This window comes from Syzygium oleosum, unplaced genomic scaffold (assembly GCF_021117445.2).
Source record: "Syzygium oleosum isolate NSW1041296 unplaced genomic scaffold, Sole_v2.1 Sole_v2.22, whole genome shotgun sequence".
Lineage (NCBI taxonomy): Eukaryota > Viridiplantae > Streptophyta > Magnoliopsida > Myrtales > Myrtaceae > Syzygium > Syzygium oleosum.
In genome coordinates, this window is record NW_026607506.1 from 3,208,766 (window position 1) to 3,234,820 (window position 26,055).

The window sequence follows — 26,055 nt, forward strand, 5'->3', positions numbered from 1 at the left end:
GTATATTTATAACAAATTTATCCAAAATTACTTTTTTTATCATCAAAAATCTCAAACTAATACACTTACGATAAATTTACCATTCATTAGTTTTCGTTAAATTTTATCATAAAATTACTGAGTTGTATGACACATGACAATTAACAGGTATACTAGTTTGGGGTTTTAACCCTCTGTTTGTCACATGTTTACCAGTTTGTGATTTTTTGTGATATTAATCCTATTTAACGGAGGATAACTTTGTCACAATTATACTAATTTGAGATTTTTTGTAGTAAAAAAATTAGATTTAGATAAATTTGTTACAAGTATTCTAGTTTGGGGTCTTACAAATATACTATGGACTACCCAAGTGAGAATGCAAAGAGCGAATAAAGTAAAGCTAAAGTTGGTACTTTTTTTGATGTGGTAACTCTAACTTGATTTGCCTCTTGTAGAATGCGGAAGTCAAACCCCACAATTGTAATACTAGAATTCTCACCCCCCAATCCCTTTATCAGTCGTATGCCTATTGACACAAAATTGGTACTCGAAAGAAAGAATAACACACCAAACAAATAATAATAATAATAATAATAATAATAATAGTAATAATGAAAACCCTCTTTCTCTTCACTTCATCATCCTCCATATAATAATCTCTTGAACACGGCACAGCAACAAAAGCATCATCAGTCATCTCTCTCTCTCTGATCGCCAACAATGGGACTCTGCCTCTCCAATTCCCAGGACATTCCCATCTCTTCTTCTTCCTCGGAGTCTCTCCCTCGCCACCATTCACAACCGCCCAGAAAACCCCACCCACAGTCCAAACACACGCAACCACAACCAACACCAAGGCAACGGCAACCGTCGTCGGAACGGCCACCTTCTCTGCGCTCGTTCACCGGCCCCGAGCCTCCGCCTCTGCTGCCGTCCTCCCAGATCAGCCCCGTCCTCTGCAAGCCCTACGCGGACATAAACGCTCTGTACCAGATGGACCGCGAGCTTGGCCGCGGCCAGTTCGGGGTCACCTACCTCTGCACCGAGCGCTCAACCGGCCTCCAGTACGCGTGCAAGTCCATCTCGCGGTGCAAGATGGTGACCCAGAAGGACATTGAGGACGTCCGGCGAGAGATCCTGATGCTGGAGCACCTGTCCGGGCAGCCCAACATCGTGGAGTTCAAGGGCGCGTACGAGGATCGGCAGTATCTGCACCTGGTCATGGAGCTTTGCTCCGGCGGTGAGCTCTTCGACCGGATCATTGCCAAGGGGATGTACTCGGAGCGGGAGGCAGCGAGGATCGGGCGGCAGGTGGTGAACGTGGTGCACGTGTGCCACTTCATGGGGGTGATGCACCACGACCTCAAGCCCGAGAACTTCCTGCTCGTCAGCAAGAGCGACGATGCCCCTCTCAAGATCACCGACTTCGGCCTCTCCGTTTTCATCGAACCAGGTCGGTTGGTTCAGTTGTTTTGCTGCATGTTGTTTGGATTAGAATATTCCTTGTTTAGCTAGAAATACGAACCAAAGGGGCAATTCCGGCCATTAGTCCATGCGCACCCGGCCACGTCTGGAGGCTAGTTACTCCCCTCCTGTAAACTTTCTTCATCGTAATTAAAAAAAACTAGGCAAGCACAATGAAGGCATAACTAACAACTATCTTGTTCTTTCCATCATCTTGTGGACTACAAAAGTAGAAGAATGGACGCCATGAATGCCTTGCTGTTCTTGATGTTTAGCTTGTCTTGTTTTATTTTCCCCGAAACACGTGGGGTCGTCTTCTTCATCGGTTTTGTGTCCTTCAAGCTTTTGTGTCCTTCAAGCCTCTGATTTTAACAAGTCTTTCCGGAATCTGGTTTGAGCTGTAAAAGCGAATGATGTCGAAGAGATGTGATTGACTATATTCTTGCCTTTTGGAAGGGCATCGGAGGTTGCGTTTTCTTCACGGGGTTCTATCGCGAATTAGAGTTTTGCTGAAAAGGCGAATGACGAGGGAATCCATATCATCGCGGATTGTGAAAATTGGAAGCTGATGATGCTCGGATGTGGATTTTTCCTTTCTTTTTTTTCTGGTGAGTGATGACGACATTTCGGGTCAGGGTCAACGGGCAGGTCAAGGTTGAAAGGGACAGGTCAACTGGGGTCAACCATTGTTAATAATTGCAAAAATTAAATTATTAATAAGAAAAGCTAAGAGAAAAGAGGGTACAAAAAGTAATAAATAAATGGGGCTCCCATGAATAATTCTTGATTTAAATGAGTCCATTTTCGTCGACATACTATTCCACATGGAGCTCGCATGATCTAAAGACCGAAAATGAATCTGCATTCGCCGAGTGCACGTGAAACTTGCACTATGACCCCATAGCCTTGTCCCGAAGATTCGGCAAATGTGCAGACAGGAGAGCGTGCTCCGGCGGGACCATTACAAGGTGGGTGTTGGAGAGTACCATGATTATTCACGGTTCACAATTTGAGTTATCGATTTAGGAAAAATCAGGAATTTTGTTGGACCCGACCGAACCCGTCAGTTAGGTTCCAGACCGGTTTCAAAGAAAATTGGTTCTGTTCTCCATTCATGAAACTTGGAGCTGGTTGACACCGGTTCGTTGTCGACCAATCAATCTGACATCGGAACCAACAGAAAGATTGGTCCACTAGAAACTGCAATTAAATTTTGTTGTATTTTATTTGTTGGTCGGGATTAAATTTCGTTGTTCAGTTACTTAACAAGCATTTAAGGGAGTTATTTCACGAAATTCATTTTTTTATTCAATATAGAAGTGAAAAATCGCATGAATGAAATTTCACATGCGATGTGATCTTATGTTTATTATAATCTTTATTTTGGATCGAAAATACTCATGCTGCTTCCTAATTCTTGAGTTCTGCAGCTTAATTTCTCTCTGCCTTCCTCTTTTTTATTGGGATAGAATTGCTTCTCACTCTTCATTCTCTCTTCGGAAAGCGCTGCTGCTAATAATATGCTTTTATATACCAGTTTAATGGAATTTTGCTTGTAACCATTTCTCTCACTAGCTTAATATGTGTAGGAACTTTTGTCTATTTTTAATGAGTAACTTTATTAAATTCGTGTACATTTTATACGATAGAGTCTGTTTCTGTTTCTGTCTTATCATATGATTTGTTGCCTAGAATTGCAGACTCGGTGGAGTTCTGTGTTCTAGGAAGTTTTCCAAAAGTTATCGCCCAGGTCTTAGGTTCTAAAAAGATTTGCAGCACATAGATCGCGTGGTGATGCTTGTTAAGTAACTACATCAGACCATCTCAGGTTTGGTACCACCATGTGTGGTATCTGTACATCCTAAACTGCATTAACACGGGAAGAGGAAGGAGTTTTGCATTCTAATGTCGCTCTTGTTCTAGTACACCCTTCGAAGGACTAGCTGCCGAGTGTCTGACTCGCTTATTTTCCTCGTGACTTGACCTTCCAGCAATGAAATTAGTAAATCAATGAGTAATTTGAGCCATCGTTCCAGGGAAGGTGTACGAGGACATTGTGGGAAGTGCGTTCTATGTTGCGCCGGAGGTGTTGAATCGAAACTACGGGAAGGAAATCGACGTCTGGAGTGCAGGCGTCATCTTATACATCCTTCTTTGCGGTTCACCTCCCTTCTGGGCAAGTAAGTCTTTGCTTTTACTACAATTGTTCACTATTAACTATATTGTCAGGTGTTTTCCGAATTCAATTACAGTTTTCCATATCCCTGTAAATCGTTTTTGAGAAAACAGACATCGTTTGTTCCACTGGACATCGATCGTGATTTAGCAATGATCAACTCTTGTTGGACTAGTATCTCTTGATTTTACTGTGAATCTGTAACATTTTTCTCCCTTTCAGGGAATGAGAATGGCATATTCAAAGCAATATTGGAAGGCAACCTAGATCTAGAAAGTGCTCCGTGGCCATCCATTTCCTCTTCGGCGAAGGATCTCATCACGAAAATGTTGATGAGGGATCCTAAGAAAAGGATCACTGCCGCGGAGGCCCTTAGTAAGTGCTCCTTTTTCTAGTGAAATTCGGTGGGTTCATATCAAAATCAACCAATTCCGAGGGAGTTCATGAGACGGTATTCTTTGTCAAGTCGGTCCACATTAATGTAGTAACAGGATAATGAATTAGACCATAGTTTAATTGGAAAATCTGAACCTCAAGTCAGGAAAAGAGAGGAACGTCTTCTTGGTCAAATCACGCTTTTGTTCATTAAAATGCGTACCTGGTAGTGCACAAAGACGTATTGCCAAGCTTTTCCAGTAGATTCAAACCTTTGGTTCTGATTTAGGTAAAAATACCTGAAAATCATTAAAAGAACACTGACATTCTTCGCACGCAATTTTTGGACAGAACATCCTTGGCTCCGGGAAGATGGAGTGGCATTTGATAAACCTATTGACAATGTTGTTTTGCGGAGGCTCAGGCAATTTAGAGCGTCGAACAAGCTGAAGAAACTTGCTCTGAAGGTATTGTTTTTTCTACTAGTCGACAGATATTTTCCTCGCATATTTGGACATCAGCTTCCAGAAATAGATTAGACAGTCTAGCTTTCTCCACTTCTTGAACAATCGTTATCCCGGTTTTGCTTGATTTCATAGCTCTTATCAGTTGTCTCTTGTTAATATATTGATCCATTTCCTGAATTTTCTAGATCAGTCCACATAACTCTAGCATGTCTTGTACGTATTAGAATGTGTGGTAAAAAAACACATGAAGAGGTAGGTGAAAATTGTTAATTTAGACTAATTAGTAGTAGGTAGAATTAGTGGCCAATGAATGGCCAGCATGCCACGGCCAGAGATAATTGAGAAAGAATGCCGGTCAAAGAAGGCCTATAAATAGGTTGTAGTTGTGTTGATTCATGGAGTGGAAGCTGAAGAGACACGAAGTTTCCCATCTTGCGCCATTTATTTCTTTACTGCCCCATTGCCATTATTTTTGCTCTCTCTCTCTCTCTCTTTCTCTTCCATCCTCACAAGTAACACGCACTCACATCAACCACTTAGCTTCAACAATCTGACAGTGGCATCGGAGCCACGTCTTTTGTTGGTATTGAGCATTTGTCCTAATCACCCGTTCCTAAAACTACCCATCCAAATATTCAACAACTAACCTATGGCCAACTTTACAACATCCTCAATTCTCATTCCTATTTTCGATGGGAATAATTATGATTGCTGGAGCATCAAAATGATCACATTCTTGATGGCCCAAGACTTATGAGGCATCGTCCAGAAAGGATACGAAGCTACGGAAGAAGGTGCAAGTGTTCTAGTAGAACAACTGTTGAACGTAATAGTGCTTGTATATGAAAAACAAAGTTGTTCGACAAACCTGAAATCACGTTCTGACGAGTAATCCGAATGTCGACGAATGATCCGAGCCCAACGAATTCACGTTGTGTCCTTAAGACAATTTGTCCCCTCTACCGGTACCCAAGGTTGTTGAACAATTGTCTCTTAGGATAGAACGGATCGCCTTTCCAAAGAAGCGGTACTTCTTTAAAGGAAATATTCGAACGCAACTTCGCAAAATAATCGCACAAATGACAATGATAAAGAAACAAAAAAAAAAATGAAAAATGTCTAGAGTGCGTCGGGAAAAAAGTCTCTCGGGAATAAAAATGCCACAAAGAGTCACCAGACCGAACTAAACAGTTCGGTTATATAAATGGCGAAAATGAAGAGTCGCGAGCAATGAAGACTCGCTTGCGGTTTCTGTTCGGTTCGTGAACAGTCGAGAAGACTCACTTGAACCGAAGCGGAGCCGAGTCGGACGGACGGGCGGCGGCGGCGGGGCTCGCGCGGGGGGGGGGGGAGCCGACCTAGCTTGGCATAGGTCCTCTCCCTTCCACAAAAGTGGGGTACCCTTTGGGGCCCAAACCCATTTGAGAGGCTCATCTAAATAAACCATCTCCCATCACAACTTATATCCAATGTGGGACTATTTCAATCCACACTTCTCATTCACAATTTATGGATTTTGGATACTAAAATCCCAACAATCCCCCACATGAATGAGAAGTTCAGACATCATGACTCTTCGTGTATGCATGAGATGCAATGTGCGATTATTCCATGAGAGAACGTTGCAATGGGATAAGTAGTCTGAGGCTTTGAACTTTCCCTAGTGAGACCTATCGAACTTACTCAGTCAATCAGTAGACTTGATGTCTTTGAACTGTCGACCTTCGGTGTAAGTCAAGACAATAGAAATCACACAATTATCTCTCAAACAAAGTTGGTTCTCACTATTGTGTTCGTTTTGGCCATGAACACCACCTGGTTTCATGAGTGCTTTGAAGAATTTGGCCTTTCAAATTCTTCATAGAAGCGGCCCTCACTTCACACTCACATAAGTGATTTCTGATTGTGTGGTATATTACATACCCGAATCAAAATCATTAAAAGCTTACACTTAACCTCCACATGTTAGTACTGTCTCCATACAGGAATGAGTAAGAGTTGACAATACACTACTGTGCCTGCATAACTTGATTGTCCCTTTGAATCTAGATCTTGGGATCTCCAGTCAACTAGGTAGGGCTTCCGCTATGATGACTTATTTTATAAGCCTTAAACCCATTCCCCTTGATGTTTTTACAACCAACTCTCTAGTTAGGCCTTTTGTTAATGGATCCGCAACATTATCTTTTGACTTCACACAGTCAATCGTGATAATTCCACTAGAGAGTAGTTGTCTTACAGTATCGTGTATTCGACGTATATGTCGGGACTTTCCGTTATACATGACATTCCTTGCCCTGCCTAGTGCTGCTTGACTATCACAATGAATACATACAGCTGGCATTGGTTTAGACCAATTAGGAATGTCTTCTAGGAAATTTCGAAGCCACTCAGCTTCTTCACCGGCCTTATCCAAAGCAATGAATTCTGCTTCCATAGTAGACCTTGCAATACAAGTTTGTTTGGATGACTTCCAAGACACTGCTCCCCCACCAAGTATAAACACATACCCACTTGTGGATTTTGTGTCTCTTGTGCCGGTTATCCAATTTGCATCACAATATCCTTCAAGTACCGGTGGATATTCTGTGTAGTGCAAAGCATAATTTTGAGTGTGCTTTAAATAGCCCAATACACGTTTCATAGCTTTCCAATGATTTTCATTTAGACTAATTGTAAATCGACTTAGCTTGCTCACAGCATAAGCTATGTCTGGCCTAGTAAAGTTCATAACATACATTAGACTGTCTAGTATACTAGCATACTCATTTTGAGCTTTGCTTTCACCAGTATTCTTTAAAAGATGTAAATTAACATCTATCGGAGTTTTTACTGGTACAATGTCTAGATTCTTGCACTTTTCAATAATCGTCTCAATATAATGGGACTGTGATAGAACCAATCCTCCATATGTCTTATGGATTTTAATTCCTAAAATAACATCTGCAACCCCCATATCTTTCATATCAAATTTACTTGTGAGCATTCGTTTGGTCGTATTGACAACCTCACTATCGCTACCCATTATAAGCATGTCATCTACATACAAGTACAAAATAGCAAAAACATTATGAGTGTTCTTAACATATACACATTTATCACACTCATTAATCTTAAGACCATTCGACAACATGATTTGGTCGAATTTAGCATGCCATTGTTTTGGTGCTTGTTTCAATCCATAGAGTGACTTGATAAGCCGATATACTTTCTTCTCTTGTCCTGGAACAATGAACCCTTCGGGTTGTTCCAAATATATTTCTTCTTCCAAATCCCCGTTTAAGAAAGCCGTTTTAACATCCATTTGATGGATTTCAAGCCTATACACCGCTGCTATGGCAATTAGCATCCTTATAGATGTAATTCTAGTAACAGGTGAATAAGTGTCAAAATAATCAAGGCCTTCTCATTGCTTGTATCCTTTTACCACAAGCCTAGCTTTATACTTATCAATAATACCATCCACTTTTATTTTCCTCTTAAAAATCCACTTACATTGTAGTGGTTTATTACCAGGAGGAAGATCAACCAATTCCCATGTATAGTTTGACAAGATGGATTCAACTTCACTATTGATAGCTTTTTTCCAGAACGGGGCTTTTAGAGATGTCACAGCCTCTTTAAAGGTCCGAGGCTCATTCTCTAACAAATATGTTAGAAAATCATTTCCAAAGGACTTAGAAGTTCTTTGTCTTTTACTACGTCTAGGTTCATCCTCTATAGGATTGCTTTTAGGTGTAGTATCTCGAGGCCTCTTATCATTGTTAATTGGCTCATATACTATGTTATACGAAAATATATTTTCAAAGAACGAAGCGTCCCTTGACTCAATGATCGTATTAACATGTATATCGGGGACCTCAGACTTATGAACAAGAAATCAATATGCATTACTATTAATAGCATATCCAATAAAGACACAATCAACGGTTTTCGGTCCTATTTGAACCTTTTTAGGTTTAGGAATCGCAACCTTAGCTAAGCACCCCCACACTTTGAGATATTTCAAATTAGGCGTTCTGCCTTTTCACTTCTCATAGGGAGTTGGCTATGTCTTTCTGTGGGGTACTCTATTCAAAATAAAATTCGCCGTCAAAACAGCTTCCCCCCACAAATTCTGTGGTAAACCGGAACTATTCAACAATGCATTCACTGTTTCCTTTAGGCTGCGAATGATAACCATTCTGTTTCAGAAATCAATTTCTGGCCAGAAATTGATTTTTCTATTTCTGTTTCTGGAGGAGTTTCTAAGCTAAAAAACATGTTTGATAACGACACAAAATTTCTATTTCAGAAACAGAAATTTATTTGATAACGGCACAAAATTTCTCCTTCTCATGTGACCGGCGAGTGGACGGCGGGCGGCGGATAATCGCTTCATTTCTTTTAGAAATAGAATAAAAAAATTAGAAAATTTGGAAAATTCCTAAAAATCTAAAAAAAAAATTCAGAAAATCCATAAAATTTTCCAGAAAATAAAAAAAAGTCAGATTTCAGAAAAATAGGAAATTTGTTCATTTTTTCCAAAAAAAATCAAAAATTTCAAAACTTCACAGAATGGCTTAGAATACCTGTGGCCACCCACTTTGAGTGAAATTTAAATTTTTTGAAGTGCCCAAAAAAAATCAAAAAATAAAAAATTTCAAAACTTCACAGAATGGCTTAGAATACCTGTGGCCACCCACTTTGAGTGAAATTTAATTTTTTTTATTTTTTTATTTTTTTGGCACCTAAAAAATTTAAATTTCACTTAAAATGGGTGGCCACAAGTATTCTAAGTCATTCTGTGAAGTTTTAAATTTTTTGGTTTTTTTTTTGCACCTCAAAAAATTTAAATTTTACGCAAAGTGGGTGGCCACAGGTATTCTAAGCCATTCTGTGAAGTTTTGAAATTTTTTATTTTTAAATTTTTTTGGGCACCTCAAAATATTTAAATTTTACGCAAAGTGGGTGGCCACAGATATTCTAAGTCATTCTGTGAAGTTTTGAAATTTTTGATTTTTGGACTTTTTTGGGCACCTCAAAAAATTTAAATTTCACACAAAGTGGGTGGCCACATATATTCTAAACCATTATGTAAAGTTTTGAAATTTTTTATTTTATTTTTATTTTTTTTGGCACTTCAAAAAATTTAAATTTCATTCAAAGTGAGTGGCCACAAGTATTCTAAGCCATTCTGTGAAGTTTTGAAATTTTTTTATTTTTTTGGAAAAAATGAACAAATTTCCTATTTTCCCGAAATCTGACTTTTTTTTATTTTCTAGAAATTTTTATGAATTTTTCTGGAATGTTTCAATTTTTAAGGATTTTTTGGAATTTTTTTTTGGCCGGCGGAAGGCGGCTGGCGGCCGATGGTGGCGGGAGGTGGCCGGTGGTCGGCAGCCGGCGGTGGTGGGAGGCAGCCGGTGGCAGGAGACGGTGGCCGGCGGCGGCGGCCAGTGAAGGGTAGCGGCGGTCGGGGGGTGGCGGCGGCCGGCGATGGGTGACGGGTGAGCGACCGACTAGTAGTGAGGGAAAGTGATGAGAAGAACAAAAAAATTTTGTTTCTCATTTCTGTTCCAGAAATAGAGAAGCTAAAAATTTTAACTTCTGATTTCTCTTTCAAATCTATTTCTATAACAAAAATTTGTTCCAGAAATAGAAATTAAAATTGCGTTACCAAACGGATTTCTGTTCCAAATCTATTTCTGGAACAGAAATAGATAAACAGAATGGTTATCATTCGCAGCCTTAAAGACCGGTTTTTCCTTTACGCCACTCTATTAGCTTGTGGTGCATAAGGAGGAGTAATTTGGTGAATAATACCAAACTCAGAACAAATTTCTTCAAAAGGAAATTCATATTCACCTTCTCTGTCACTTCTTATCATCTTAATTTTCTTATTTAACTGAGTTTCAACTTCAGACTTATAAGTTCTAAAAGCATTCACAGCCTCATCTTTGCTACTGAGTAAATAAACATAATAATACCTCGAGCAGTCATCTATAAACGTTATAAAATACTTCTTACCACCTCTTGACAGTATTGCTTTCAAATCACAAATGTATGTGTGTATTAAATCTAAAGGTTCTGTGATTCTATTATCTATAGAATGAAAATGAGGCTTAGAAAATTTTGATTCAACACATACTTGGCATTTTTCACTTGGACAGTCGAATTTTGGCAATAACCCCATGTTCATTAATTTCTTTATTGACTTATAATTAACATGTCCTAGTCTAGCATGCCATAAATTAGGAGACTCAAGCATATAAGCAGAAACAACTTTATTCATAACATCATTGGGTACAACAGTCATTACATTCAACTTGAATAGACCATCACTAAGGTAACCCTTTCCTACATACATCTCATTTTTGGAGAGTACAAACTTATCAGATACAAATACCAACTTGAAACCATTCTTGCTAAGAAGAGATCCGGACACTAAATTATTGCGTATGTATGGCACATGTAGCACATTGTTTAATGTCACAACTTTCCCAGATGTCATCTTCAAAGCAACATTTCCAACACCTTCAACCTTAGAGGTTGATGAATTACCCATGTAGAGTTTTTCATCACCTTCCATAGGCGTGTATAATGAGAACATAGATTTATTGGCGCATATATGACGAGTTGCTCCAGTATCAATCCACCATTCTTTGGGGTTTCCCACCATGTTGCACTCGGATATCATAGCAGTAAGATTGATATCATCAACACCATTGGAAATCTATTTCACCACATTCGCCTGAGTCACCTTTCTTTTCTTGGCTCTACAGTCTTTGGCACGATGTCCAGACTTTTCACAATTGTAGCATTTGCCAATGAATTTTTTCAGGCCTTGGGTGGATCCCTGTCCATAGTTTTTCCTCTTCTTGTTGGGTTTTGATCCTTCTTCAACAACGTTGGCCCTTGAGACCGCCAGATTGCTGTCAACTTTCTTCTCGGAATTCCTATTGTCTTCCTCCATCCTCAATCGAACAATCAAGTCTTCAAGTGATAATTCATTTCTTTTGTGTTTGAGATAGTTCTTGAAATCTTTCCAAGACGGTGGTAACTTTTCAATGAAAGCAGCCACTTGAAATGATTCACTAATCATCGTACCTTCAGCATGAATGTCATGCAGATCACTTGAAGTTCTTGAACTTGACTTAAGATGGTTTTAGAGTCTACCATCTTGAAGTCCAGAAATCTGCCGACGATGAATTTCTTCAACCCAGCATCTTCCGTTTTGTATTTCTTGTCCAAACTTTCCCACAACTCTTTAGCCGTTTTCAGCGGACTATAAACGTTGTAGAGGAAATTGTCCATACCATTGAGGATATAGTTGCGACACAGGAAGTCAGAATGCTTCCATGCATCTACAGCAGCAACCTTTTCCTTGTTTGTCTCTCCTTCATCCAACTTCGGAGCATCCTCCGTGAGGAACCTTGCCAAGTTCAAAGTGATGAGATAGAACAACATCTTCTGTTGCTATCTCTTGAAGTCAGCCCCATTAAACTTTTCTGGCTTCTCTCCATGAGTCGGAACATACGCAATAGGCGTCATTGATGTTGTAGCCATTTCTGACACGAAGATAGAAATGATTGAGAAATGCAATTATACAAACACGATACAAATTGTCTTAAGATTCTTGAACGTAATAGTGCTTGTATATGCAAAACAAAGTTGTTCGACAAACCTGAAATCACGTTCTGACGAGTAATCCGAATGTCGACGAATGATCCGAGTCCAACGAATTCACGTTGTGTCCTTAAGACAATTTTTCCCCTCTACCGGTACCCAAGGTTGTTGAACAATTATCTCCCAGGATAGAATGGATCGCCTTTCCAAAGAAGCGGTACTTCTTCAAAGGAAATATTCGAACGCAACTTCACAAAATAATCGCACAAATGACAATGATGAATAAACGAAAAAAAAATAAAAAATTTCTAGAGTGCGTCGGGAAAAAAGTCTCTTGGGAATAAAAATGCCACGAAGAGTCACCAGACCGAATTAAACAGTTCAGTTATATAAATGGCGAAAATGAAGAGTCGCGAGCAATGAAGACTCGCTTGCGGTTTCCGTTTGTCCAAAAATAAATAAATAAATAATTTCTAACAAAACATGTCTGTTCGGGAAAAAATAAAAACCGATGGACCCAGCCGGCTGGATGGACAGCGGCGACGGCGCGCGCGCGCGGGGGGGGAACCGACCTAGCTTAGCGTAGGTCCTCTCCCTTCCACAAATGTGGGGTACCCCTTGCGGCCCAAACCCATTTGAGAGGCTCATCTAAATAAATCATCTCCCATCACAACTTCTATCCAATGTGGGACTATTTCTATCCACACTTCTCATTCGCAATTTATGAATTTTTGATACTAAAATCCCAACAACAACTACAAAAGGATGCACGAGCTCCATATGTGATCCAGCAAGCACTCTCGGAGACTGTATTTCCATGAATCATTGGTGCGAAGATTGTGAAGAAACCATGGGAGATATTATAGTAAGAATATCAAGGCTTAGAAAAGGTATGCACCATTGACATTAAACTTTGAGAAAAGAATTTGAGAGTTCTAAAATGAAAATAATGAGACCGTTCAAGAATATTATGGTAAATTAAAAGAAATAGTTAATCAAATGAGAGCCTATAGAAACGAAATAACTTACCAAAGGTTAGTAGAAAAATTTTGGTGACACTTACTAGAAAATATAATTCTTTTGTCACCGCTATAGAATCATCTAAGGACTTAAAAACCCATCATCTAAGGACTTAAAAACCCTGACAATCAATAAATTAATTGGCTCTCTAGAAGCATATGAAAAAAGATTGGCGGCACAAGATGAAGACCCGGTTGAAAGTGTCTTCCGGTCCAAATTAAACATATTGTCTCATCAATCTAAAAATAATGGAAGGAGCTCATGGAAAAATAAGAGGAGGAGAAATATCTTCAAAGGAAAAATATCTATCTTGCAATGTTTTCAAGAAAAATAAATATTTGGAGAAAGATTGCTGGTTTCGGAATAAACCACAATGCCGCTCTTGCAAAAGGTATGGCCATGTAGAAAAAGACTGTCGCTCAAAAACAAATTATCGAGCCAACTATGTTAAAGAAAAAGAAGGTGAAGATAATACATTCCATGCGGATCGAGTGGCAAATGATAAGAAAAAAGACACGTGCCAAAAGAATAAAATGGAGTGGCAGAAAGGAAGAATAGAACTGTCATGGAGATGGCAAGGTCCATGATAAAGGAGAAAAGCATTCCCAAATCGTTTTGGGCGTAAGCAGTTTACACGGTTGTATACATTTTAAACAGATGTCCAACTAAAGCAGTCCAAAATAAAACTCCGGTCAAAGTATAGAGCAGACGGAAGCCTTCAACAAAGCATCTCAAGGTGTTTGGTTGCATTTACTACCTCCACATTCCTGCTCAAAAGAGGAGCAAGCTTGACGAGAAGACTCAAAATTGAATTTACCTTGGATATAGTGACCAATCAAAAGACTATTAGGTCTACAGCCTAAGAACTAAGAAGCTCATGATCAGTTAAGACATAGAGTTCGACGAGAATGGTGTCTGGAACTAGGAGGACAAGAAGATCAAGAAGAAGTATGTTGCCTTGCCGGACACACCACCTGCTCAAGAGGAATCAATAATGCAAGAAGAAGGTGAAGCTTCAGATTCCACAACTCACGACGTAACACCAACATCCTCTCCAAGAGCAACGCTGGAAGAATCTACTCCAGAGTCTCTAATAATGAGGGTAAAATCTCTTAGAAGAATCCATTACACGTGCAACTTTGGTACCTTACATCCAGAAAACTATGAAGAGGCGTCCAAAGAAGAAGTTTAGGTAAAAGCCATGGAGGAAGAGATCAAGATGATTGAGAAAAATGAAACTTGGGAGCTCATCAATCACCATGAAGATAAAGAGATCATTGGAGTCAAGTGGGTCTACAAGATGAAGCTCAATGCAAATGGATCTATTCAGAAGCATAAGGCAAGACTTGTGGCAAAAGGATACTTGTAACAACCAGGTATCGACCATACTGAAACTTGCTCCTGTTGCTGGCCATGATACTATTCGGACACTCATAGCCCTAGTAGCATAAAAATGGAAGATCCATCAACTAGATTTGAAGTCAGCATTCCTAAATGGATATCTTCAAGAAGAAATATATGTGGAACAACCACAAGGATTCATCATCAAAGTTTAAAAAAAAAATTCTAAAACTAAAAAAGACCCTCTCCAGTTAAAGCAAGCACCACGAGCGTGGTATAGCAGAATAGATGAATACTTCACCAAGCTAGGATTCAGGAGAAACATGAGCGAGCCAACGCTCTACATCAAGACCCAAGGTAAGCCTGACACTCTCATTGTCTCCTTGTATGTGGAGGATCTCATATATACTGGGAACAATGAAGAGATGATTCAAGAATTCAAAGAATAAATGATGAAGATATTCGAGATGACAGACTTGGGCTTAATGCACTACTTCCGTAGCATCATGATCAACCATAATAATAGAGTCTTTATCTCACAGAAGAAATATACCAAGAACCTCCTCAAGAAATTCAAGACGAATTATTGCAAAGAAGTTGCAACACTGCTCGTGATAAATGAGAAACTATTTAAGGAAGATGGAGCAGAAAAAATTGATTCTACATAAGTCTTATTGGAAGTCTACTATATTTCACAACTACTCGACCAGACATTATGTATGTGACAAGTCTACTATCGCGCTTCATGCAGAGTCCAAGCCAAATTCACTTTGAAGCTACCAAAAGAATTCTTAGATATTTAGAATGAACTACAGACTACAACATTTGGCACCGGTCAAGTTCAATTACCAAGCTCATTGGCTACACTAATAGCGATTGGTCAAGATCAGCTGATGACAGGAAGAGCACCATTGGCTATGCATTTACACTAGGTTCTGGAATATTCTCATGGACATCTGAAAAACAAGACTCGGTGGCAGTCGAGCACATCACAACCGCCACGACCACTGGTTAAGCAATATGGCTTTAGAGAATTCTAGAAGACATCGGAGATGCATAGATAGAAAAACTCCGATATTTTGTGACAACAAGTCTGTGATTGTTATCACAAAAAATCCGGTGTTTCACGGAAGAACTAAACATATCGACATCAAATATCACTTCATACGAGAAGTACAGAGTAATGGAGAAATCAAGCTCAAATATTGCAAGACTGAAGATCAAATTGCTGACATATTTACAAAAGCACTGCCACAAGCAAACTTCGAGACACTACAGAGTATGCTCGGAATATCAGGAAAATGGATCAATGATAGTGTTAAAATATTGATCCATTTCCTGAATTCTCTAGATCAGTCCACATAATTCTAGCATGTCTTGTACGAGCTAGAATGAGTGGTAAAAAAACACATGAAGAGGCAGGTGAAAATTGTGTATAGACTAATTAGTAGTAGGTAGTTAGTGGCCAATGAATGGCCAGCAGCATGCCATGTTCAGAGATAATTGAGAAGGAATGTCGGTCAAAAAAGGCCTATAAATTAGTTGTAGTTGTGCTGGTTCATGGAGTAGAAGTTGAAGGCACACACAAAGCTCCTCCACTTATAAACTATCCAATAAAGTTTCCCATCTCGCGCCCTTTTTTCCTTTGCTGCCCCCATTGCCATTATTTTTGCTCTCTCAGCTTTAAGTACCGAGCCTTGTCCATCCTCACAAGTAGCCCACACAAACATCAACCACTTAAGCTGCAAATGACAACCATTCTATTTCAGAAATCAATTTCTGGCCAAATTTCTGTTTCTATTCCTGGACGAGTTTCTGAGAAAAAAAACACGTTTGATAATGGCACAAAATTTCTGTTACCGAAACAAAAATTTGTTTGATAACGGCACAAAATTTCTCCATCTCGGGTCACCGGCAAGTGGACGGTGGGCGGATGGTGGCGGCGGAGGATGGTGGCAGCGAACTGGGGGTGGCAGACGGCGGAGGGAGGCGGCGGCGAATGGCGACACAGCCAGTGCCGAGGACGGCGGCTGGAGGCGGCCAGTGTCGGGCAGCACTGGGAAGTGGGTGACGACCGGCGGCAGGAGGGGGGCGGCGACCGGAGGAGGGCGAACAGTAGCAGCAAATGGCAGGCGGCGGACAATGGGGGAGAGGTGGCACTGGACGGCGACGTGGCCAGTGCGGAGGACAGCGGCTGGAGGCAGCCAGCGTCGGGCAGCGGCAGAAGTCAGGCGACAACCGGCGGCGGGAGGGGGCAACGGCAGGAGGAGGGAGGCGAGAGGCGGCCTGCCGACGGTGGGAGACGGTGGCGGGTGGACGAAGGGCGGCGACCCACAGTGGGTGGCGATGGGAGGAGGGCAACCAGTGGCACGAGACGGTGGTCGACGAATGGCGGCCAGGGGCGGGGAGGGAGACAGCAGGAGGCGGCAGCCGGCAAGTGGGCGACGATGGGCGGTGAATGGGCGATCGGCTAGTAGAAAGGGCAAGCGATGAGAAGAATTTCTCATTTTTGTTCCAGAAATAAAAGAGTAAAAAATTTTAACTTCTCATTTATGTTCCAAACCTAATTATGAAATCAAAATTTGTTCCAAAAATTGAAAAATGAAATTGCGTTACCAAACGAATTTTTGTTCCAAACTTGTTTCTAGAACAGAAATATAGAAACAGAATAGTTATCATTCGCAGCCATAGTTTCCGTAATCTAATTATATGTTTTTGGCGAAAAAGGATGCTAGTCTATGTTATTGAGGTGTACAAGAAAAGCTGCTTCAAAGTTTCACTTTCCTTACCGGAATTGTTATCGAGTGAAGGTAATTGCACAAAACCTTTCGGAAGAAGAAATCAAGGGCTTGAGACAAATGTTCGGCAACATGGACACTGACGGAAGCGGTACCATCACATTCGAAGAATTTAAATCCGGATTGGCTAGGTTGGGATCGAAGCTCGGTGACGCAGAAGTAAGGCAGCTAATGGATGCGGTAAGCACTTTCAATAGCTTGAATTCTCTTTTACTTCTTCTCTATGGAACACTCCATTATAGTATAGGAGCTTTTCTCTTTGGGAAGTCACTCTGAAAATGCATTTCTTTTAACAGGCCGATGTCGACAAGAGCGGGATCATTGATTACACTGAATTCATCACTGCCACGATTAACCGCCACAGGCTTGAGAAGGAAGATAGTCTGTTCAAAGCTTTCCAATACTTCGATGAAGACAACAGCGGGTTAGTGTCACTTTCACCTTGTTTCTGCTAGGCTCCATTGTGTTAAGCCTCAAGAATAAGGAGAATTACCTTATTCGGAGCATGTTTCACGACTGCCGTTCGGAGAGAGATTAAGGTCTGCAAACACAATGGAGGGGCCGATGTATCTCAGAACTCCGAAACCTCTGAAATCAAGAACATATCATGCTTAGTGATGTTAGTGTCCATAGCTTTTGTATTCACTTATTTTCTTGGCCCGCATTTCAGCCTGCTTAACCTTCTGTAGGTTTATCGCGAGAGACGAGCTGAGACACACTATGGCACAATACGGAATGGGGGACGAAGCCACCATAGACGAGATCATCAAGGATGTCGACACAGACAAAGTATTGAATCTTTCCTCAAGTCTTAACTCTGATTTCTCGATCCCTATATCCCCAAACTGACTCAGGTTCATTATGATCCCGCCATGTGATGCAGGATGGGAAAATCAATTACGAGGAGTTTGTGGCCATGATGAGAAGACGAACTCAAGATCAAAATGGAAACGAGAGATGGTGGAAAGGTAGATGAATGATTATTTGTTCTCCTTTTGTACATTCATCTCTATAATAAGTCGCCGTACAGAATGTGTACTATTAATTCCGACCACGGTGACATCCAAATACCGTAACATGACACACGATCCAATGCGGTCCGGCGCGGTGAATAATTCCGAACCATTGTGTTGAATAAAATTGTTGAACATCAGAGAATTAGAATGCGGAATAAATATTTACCCTTCAGCTTTCTTTTCAATCCCACATTTGTGAATTGCAATATTTTTTTTCTTTTGACAAGTAAAAGGCATAAGGCTCCCTCTAAACATTGCCGTAAAGGTCGTACATTCACCATGAAATATTTGTTGAGTCATAATTATGGTGTTCGACCTGATCGACTCGATCGAGAAGGAGCGCGAGCTGTCTCAGAAGGACGAGACTCTCCAGTGGATATGCACCTAGGGCAAGGGCTAAGAACGCGCCATAGTCGCAGAGCGTGGGTATCGAGATAGTGGAATTGGGTAGGGCATCGAGCTTGGATGGTAATGGTGAGGATGAGAATTCGAGAGATGAAATCGGTTTGCCTAAGAGTGAAGTGAGTGGTTTGAAAGGAGGGGGAGTCGGTGAAGGAGGTGGAGTTGGTGCTTCCATGGAGAGAGAGGGTTGAGTTGATGGAGAGGCTAGTGTAGCGAGAAGATCGGGGGAAAGGAGCAGTTCTGGAGAACGAGACGAAGAAGCGAGAAAGATGGGGAAAATAATTACCTTTTTTTTAGAAACGGAAATCATTTTTCCCAATTTTTTAGAAGAGTATTCCATTGACTGGAAAAGGTTTTCTTTGACTACTCGTTTTCCACGCCCCAAACACCATAATTGTGGAAAAAGTTTTAGTAGTTTTTCTTTGACCAAGAGAAGTACTATTAATCGAGTGGGAATAAGAACAATAGGAGTGTCACAACCTGTCGTACATGCTCACTCAAGTGCCGAAAATTTTAAAAATCGATCACTTAAGGGCCATCAATGATATACCTCGCCAAAAAATCTAACATGGGCACCGATTATCTTACGTGGGCGCTGACGTTGACAATTTTTATAATTTTTTATTTTTTTTTGTTATATTTCTTTTCCTTTTTTTTCTTTGTTTTTTTCTTGTGCCAACGAAAGTCATCGATTGTGAAGGCCTTGTCCACGGCTAGTGGGGCCGCAAAGGCCTTGGGCGGGGCCATTGTGGCCTCGCCGGCCGTGTGCAAGGGTGCAAAGGCCCTCACTTAATCTGGGCAAGGCCGCCTCGCCTAAATTTGGCAAGGGCCTTTGCGTACTCGCTTGCGGTTGGCGAGGCCACCATGGCCCTGGGCAAGGCCTTCACGGCCTCGCTAGCAGGTGGCGAAGGCCTTCACAGGCTATGGGTGACGGCACGAAAGCCCTTGCCCAGGGCCATCGCAGCCCCGCCAACCGAGGGTAAGGCCTTTGCGGCTAGCCAAGGTCATCGGCGTAGAAAGAAAAAAACGAAATAAAAATAAAAAATTGCAAAAAAATTCACGTATGACAATTTGGCGAAAATGACACTCATATGATCGATTTTACTCCGATATGACACTTGAGTAAATGAAAAAAAAAGTTTTGATCTCAAATGAATGCCATACGAAAGTTATGACACTCATCATGTTATTCCAATCGAGTGTGAAAGATTTACTTTACAAAAAACGATAGTAGACAATTTAACTTTTTAATCACATTGAAAGTAAGCATATGCAAAGATAAAAGAAAGACACAGCAATAGAATTTTGAAAGTTGAGCGTATAATCAATTAATCTAAACGTTTGAATCATCAAAATACAAGGCAATTTGAATCTTTAATCATACCAAAAGCACGCGAAATACAGCTATTGACACCAAAAAATGACCAACTTTTGGTTAAAATCGACAAGTGACGCACAGTCATCGACAACAAATATCAGTTATCAATGAGAACCCTCTGGGGATCAAGTCATTGAATAAATAACCGAGTAGCGACATTTTCATATATGTAAATTCTTTAGATAAGTGTTACTGGATAATAGGTAACTGCAGGTCGGTTATGTTTATGGTCACTATTTTAGGATTTTGTAACTTCTTGTAAATAAGTGTTGTTGCAACTTGTTGTAACCGCAAACAAGATAAAGAAGTTATATGTTCTAAAGATAGGATTAGGAAGTTATCTTTTAAATATAAAGATTGTATGTGACCCTCGATTGTATGCTAAGAGCCACATTGTAATCTTTGTAGAGAGCCCCCAATCAAACAGAAAGCTCAACGTTTTTTGCAAATTTATCCTTATCTTTACATTTCCGCAATTTAAATGAATGGCCGTGATTGCCTTTAGTTTTCGTATCTTTAAATTTCTTTCCATTTACTTTCATGTCCAAAATTAACAAAGGGCCATTCACAACCTTTGTCAGTTCACTTATCGATCCATCAATAAGATATTTCCTCAACACTTTTTTGGCAAACATCTTTTTAGCACATCTGGTGAGAAGCATTCTGTTGATTCGAGAAGATTACCATGGCAAGAACAAGAAATCAGTAAGAGTCCGACAAACAATGTTCATTACCACAAACCGGTAATGAGGCTACTGCACATTTTGAGTCATCAGCCACTGAAAAAGGGGCAGAGAGTAACCAATAGAGAGATGTTGATCTTTCAAGGCATCATACTAAAGAGCGGTTAAGAGATGTTGCTCCAAATTCTAACATGGCGTTTACCATGAGAAGAATGCTTGAAGAACAACAAAATAAAACAACAAATCACTTCGTGAGTCACATGTGGGATGTGACCAAGAAAATTGTCATCAATGCTATGAATGATGCTCTATTGAGATCAGGATCGTCCAATCAACCACTACTATTCTAAGTCAATCTAGTGATAACAAGGTATGTTCCTAGTCTCTCTCCATTTATTCATGTTGGTCAAAATACTCATAATGGAATTAACAATTTGGCAAACCAAAATGGTCAACAAAATGGACAAATGCCAAACCTTGAAAATATAAGGCAATTAGTATATGAGTGCCACTCAATGGGGCAAATACACCAACCAACGTAGATAATCCGGCAAGACCATCATCACTGCCTAGGGGGACAAGATGGCCAACTAAATCCACAGTTGAAGCCAACAGAGATTGTCAAAGAAGTTTGACAACAATCGGGGTTAGATAGGAGTCTTATCATACCTATTTATAGGTAATCAAATCTTGAATAGCTCGATAATTAGCCTTTTCCAAGAGGCTTCAAAACCTCTGAGTTTGCCATTCATAATAGCGAAGATGAACAATCGACCATCGAACGCATTGGTCGATTTATAGCCTAGTGTGGAGAAGTAAGGACAAATAAGTTTTTAAGAATCGGGTTATTTTCTCTATCTTTATCGAAAAATGCTTTCACTTTTTCTATAGGAAACTAGGCTGAGATGGAAAGACAATTTAATTCTCATATCTAGAGAACAACACCTAAGTTATCGATTACTGATTTGGCTAGACTTTATCAATATAGTAATGAGTCGATCGATCAGTTTGTTGCTTGATTCAAAAAAAGGTCTAAAAATGAATGCCTTACTTCACTCTAGAAAAAAGAGTTCACAAATTTGGCTTTCAATGGGTTGAAATTTAATCTTATAGATAAATTCGAGATTCTGCTGATTTATTTCAATTGACAACAAAACTATCTAAGTATGAGCAACTACTTAAAAAACAAAAATAGAGGGCCATATGAGTCAAATGATGAATCTAAGCAAGATAAATTCGGCAAGGAAAAATGGATTTTGTCAATGATAAGGGTATATGATGACTCTTAATTATCTAATTTAAAATAATCGAATGATTGATAAATCATTCCATTTTTTTTAAGGGACTTATGTTGACACCAAAAATATGACCAACTTTTAGTTATAATCAACAAGTAACAGACTTAATTGATAATGGCAGAGTTTATCTAACAACAAAAGTCATTGATGAAAGAACAGTCAACAATTCGCTAAGGAAGTTATTGACAGCAAACATCGGTTATCGATAAGAACCCTCATAGAGGATGAAGTCATTGACATCTACACATAACTGTTGAATAGCGATATTTCGGATGTGCAACTTCTATTAGATAAGTGTTGCTTATAATAAGCAATGGGTGGTTATGTTTATGGCCACTATTTTAGGATTTTATAACTTCTTGTAGATAAATATTGTTGTAATTTCTTGTGAAAATAAGATTGGAAAGTAATCTTTTAAATTCAATAACAGTTTGTAATCGCAATTGATTGTAGGTTTTAAATAGTCACATTATACTTTTTGTAGAAACCCCAATCAATCACAAAACTCAACTTTCATGATAAATTTATCTTTTATCATTGCTCTTTTGAAATTTAAATTGTTAGCCGCGATTGACTCCATTGTTCACATCTTTATAAATTTCTTCTCATTTACTTTCTTATCCAAAATCAACAAATGGCTCTCGACAACCTTTGTCGATTCACTTATCGGTCCATCAATACTTTGAAAGATATTTTCTTGACTCTTTTCGGCGAAACCATGGCGGCAGACTACTCGAAAAGTTGAGTGTATGATCAATTAATTTAAAAAGCTCAATTCGCCAAAATAGAAGGAGATTTGAAAATCTTAGATCTCAAGACCACCCTCTGTCACGTGGCAGGTTTGTAGAATGATAGAGGAGAGGTCAATTCATTGCGTACGGGGAAGGGTAAATGAAAACCTGCCCCGTCCTCTTTAAAACATTTTTACAGAGATGACCAAAAAGCTTATGCCAGAAAAAGAAAATTTAAATAGGGATAGTGCACAAATGATCTCTAAATTTTGATTCGATATATAATATTATTCATGAATTTTTAATTTATTCAATATGATCCATAAACTTTAACTTAATATTCAATGTGGTTCTTAAACTTTTAATTTGTTTAATGTGATCGGTGGACTTTAGGTACATATTCAATTTAATCCATGAACTCAGTCCCTGATTTTGAATTAATGGAAGGAATACATTGAACATTTTCATATAATTCATGAACTAAATTAAACATGTACAAAAAGTCCGTGGATTATATTGAACATATTAAAAGTTAAGGGATCATATTGTATATTAAATTAAAATTTATAAATTATATTAAATAAATTAAAAATTCAGAGATCATATTATATATTAGATTAAAATTTAAAAAATATCTGTACCGTTTTCCCTTGCAAATATTCTATGGACTGCCCAAGTGAGAACGCAAGGAACCCAAAACGGAAAGCTAAAGTTTGGCACATGAAAGAAAGAATAACCCCCACCAAAACAAATAATAATCATAATGATAAAGAAGACCCTCTTTCTCTTCACTTCATCGTCCTCCTCCTCCATATAATAATCTCTTGAACACGGCAAAGCAACACCAGCATCATCATCATCAGTCATCTCTCTCTCTCTCTCTCTGATCGCCAACAATGGGACTCTGCTTCTCCAGGTCCAAATCCCAGAACATTCCCATCTCTTCTTCTTCCTCCGAGTCTCCCCCTCGCAGGAAAGCCCACCCACGGTCCAGAGGCCCGCAGCCAAAACCACCGAAACCACCTTCGTTCACGGGCCCGCAGCAGCCGCCGCCGTCCTCCCAGATCGGCCCCATCCTCCGCAAGCCCTACGTGGACATAAACACCCTGTACAATCTGGACCGCGAGCTCGGCCGCGGCCAGTTCGGGGTCACCTACCTCTGCACCGACCGCTCAACCGGCCTCCAGTACGCGTGCAAGTCCATCTCGCGGCGCAAGATGGTGACCCAGAAGGACATCGACGACGTCCGGCGAGAGATCCTGATGCTGGAGCACCTGTCCGGGCAGCCCAACATCGTGGAGTTCAGGGGCGCGTACGAGGACAAGCAGTATCTGTACCTGGTCATGGAGCTTTGCTCCGGCGGCGAGCTCTTCGACCGGATCATCGCCAAGGGGTTGTACTCGGAACAAGAGGCAGCGAGGATCGGGCGGCAGGTGGTGAACGTGGTGCACGTGTGCCACTTCATGGGGGTGATGCACCGCGACCTCAAGCCCGAGAACTTCCTGCTCGTCAGCAAGCGTGAAGACGCCCCTCTCAAGATTATCGACTTCGGCCTCTCCGTTTTCATCGAACCAGGTCGGTTGGTTCAGTTGTTTTGCTGCATGTTGTTTGGATTAGAACTTTCCTTGCTTAGCTAGAAACACGTACCAAAGGCGCGATCTCACAGACTCACCCATCAGTCCATGCGCACCACCCACGTCTGGAGGCTAGTTACTCACCTACTGTAAGCTTTCTTCATCGTAATTACTAGCACAAGGAAGGCATAACTAACAACTGCCTCGTTCTTTCCATCATCTTGTGAACTACACAAGTAGAAGAACGGACGCCATGAAAACCTTGCTGTTCTTGATGCTTTAGCTTGCTGTTTTGTTTGTGGGGGGTGAGGGATTAGATTGGCGTCCAAGTTTACATCTCGTCGACGTTGGAGTCATTTGTTTGGCACTTTTCCCTTTCTTGCTCGTGATTTAGTAGGCATGTTTGGTGATTCTTGTCTTGTTGGTTGCTCCGAAATACGTGGAATCGTTTTCCTTCATCGGTCTGCACACGCTTTAATCTTTTGTCTCCTTCAAGCCTCCAATTTTTCCCAAGTTTTTCCTGGAATCTGTTTTGAGCTGCAAAAACGAATGATGTCTGAAGAGATGTGTGATTGACTACATTCTTGCCTTTTGGGTATTCGGAGGTTCGGAGGTTGCGTTTTCTTCACGGGTTCCTGTGGCGAATTAGAATTTTGCCGTAAAGGAGAATGACGAGGGAATCCATGTCATCGCGGATTGTGAAATTTGGAAGCTCCGATGATGCTTTGGATATGGGATTTTTTCTCCTTCTTCTTCTTCTCTTTTTCGGGTGAGTGATGATGATATTTCGGGTCGGGGTCAACGTTCGGGTCAAGGGAGAAAGGGACAGGTCAACTGGCGTCAACCATTGTCAATAATTGAATCGAGAAAAGCTACTAAGACAAAAGAGGGGGAGACAAAATGTCAAAAATAAACGGGGGGCTCCCGTGAAAAATTTTCGATCAAGTGACCCCACTTTCGTCGACGCACGATGCTACGTGGGACTCACGGGATCGAAAGACCGAAAGTGAATCTACATTTGTCGAGTGCTCGTGAAACTTGCACTATGACCCCGTAGCCTTGTCCCCGAAATTCGGCAAATGTGCCGACGGGAGAACATGCTCCGGCGGGGCCATTACAAGGTGGGTTTTGGAGAGTACCATGATTATTCACAGTTCAAACTTTGAATAATCAACCAGGCCCGTTCCGAAGATAATAGGTTGTGTTCTCCGTTCATGAAACTTAGGACTGGTTGAAACCGGTCCGTTGTTGGCTAACCAAGCGGGCTTCGGATACAGCAGAGAAATCGGTCCACTAAAAGCTGCAATTAAATCTCATTGTTTGGTTGCTTAACAAGCATTTAAAGGCGCTATTTGAAATTCATTTTTTTCATTCTATATGGAAGTGAAAAATCGCATGAATGAAATTTCACATCTTATGTTTATTGAAATCTTTATTTTGGATCGAAAATACCCCTGTTGCTCCCTAAATTCACGAGTTCTGCAGCTTAATTTCCTCTCTGCCTTCCTCTTTTTTATTGGGATGCCATTGCTTCTCACTCTTCATATTCTCTTCGAAAAGCTCTGATGCTATGATGTGCTTTTATATACCAGTTTAATGAAATTTTACTTGCGTCCATTTCTCTTTCTAGCTTAATTTGTGTAGGAAATTTTGTCTATTTTCGATGAGTAACTTCTAAATTTATTAAATTCATGTACATTTTATTCCACAGAGTCTGTTTCTGTTTCTGTCTTATCATATTG

General features: G+C 40.3%; 1 protein-coding gene across 1 annotated transcript in view; it reads left to right on the forward strand.

Moving 5' to 3' along the window:
* The first annotated feature begins 671 nt into the window (after nucleotides 1-671).
* The window catches only part of LOC115669827 (uncharacterized), a 28,164-nt gene continuing 2,780 nt past the window's right edge, over nucleotides 672-26,055 (forward strand). The window contains exons 1-10 of the mRNA XM_056321393.1: nucleotides 672-1,487; nucleotides 3,139-3,203; nucleotides 3,483-3,626; nucleotides 3,845-3,997; nucleotides 4,349-4,464; nucleotides 17,244-17,411; nucleotides 17,528-17,655; nucleotides 17,921-18,020; nucleotides 18,115-18,199; nucleotides 23,625-24,314. Coding sequence (XP_056177368.1) covers nucleotides 703-1,487; nucleotides 3,139-3,203; nucleotides 3,483-3,626; nucleotides 3,845-3,997; nucleotides 4,349-4,464; nucleotides 17,244-17,411; nucleotides 17,528-17,655; nucleotides 17,921-18,020; nucleotides 18,115-18,199; nucleotides 23,625-24,314 — 2,434 coding nt within the window. The 5' untranslated portion in view covers nucleotides 672-702. The remainder of the gene's footprint in view (nucleotides 1,488-3,138; nucleotides 3,204-3,482; nucleotides 3,627-3,844; nucleotides 3,998-4,348; nucleotides 4,465-17,243; nucleotides 17,412-17,527; nucleotides 17,656-17,920; nucleotides 18,021-18,114; nucleotides 18,200-23,624; nucleotides 24,315-26,055) is intronic.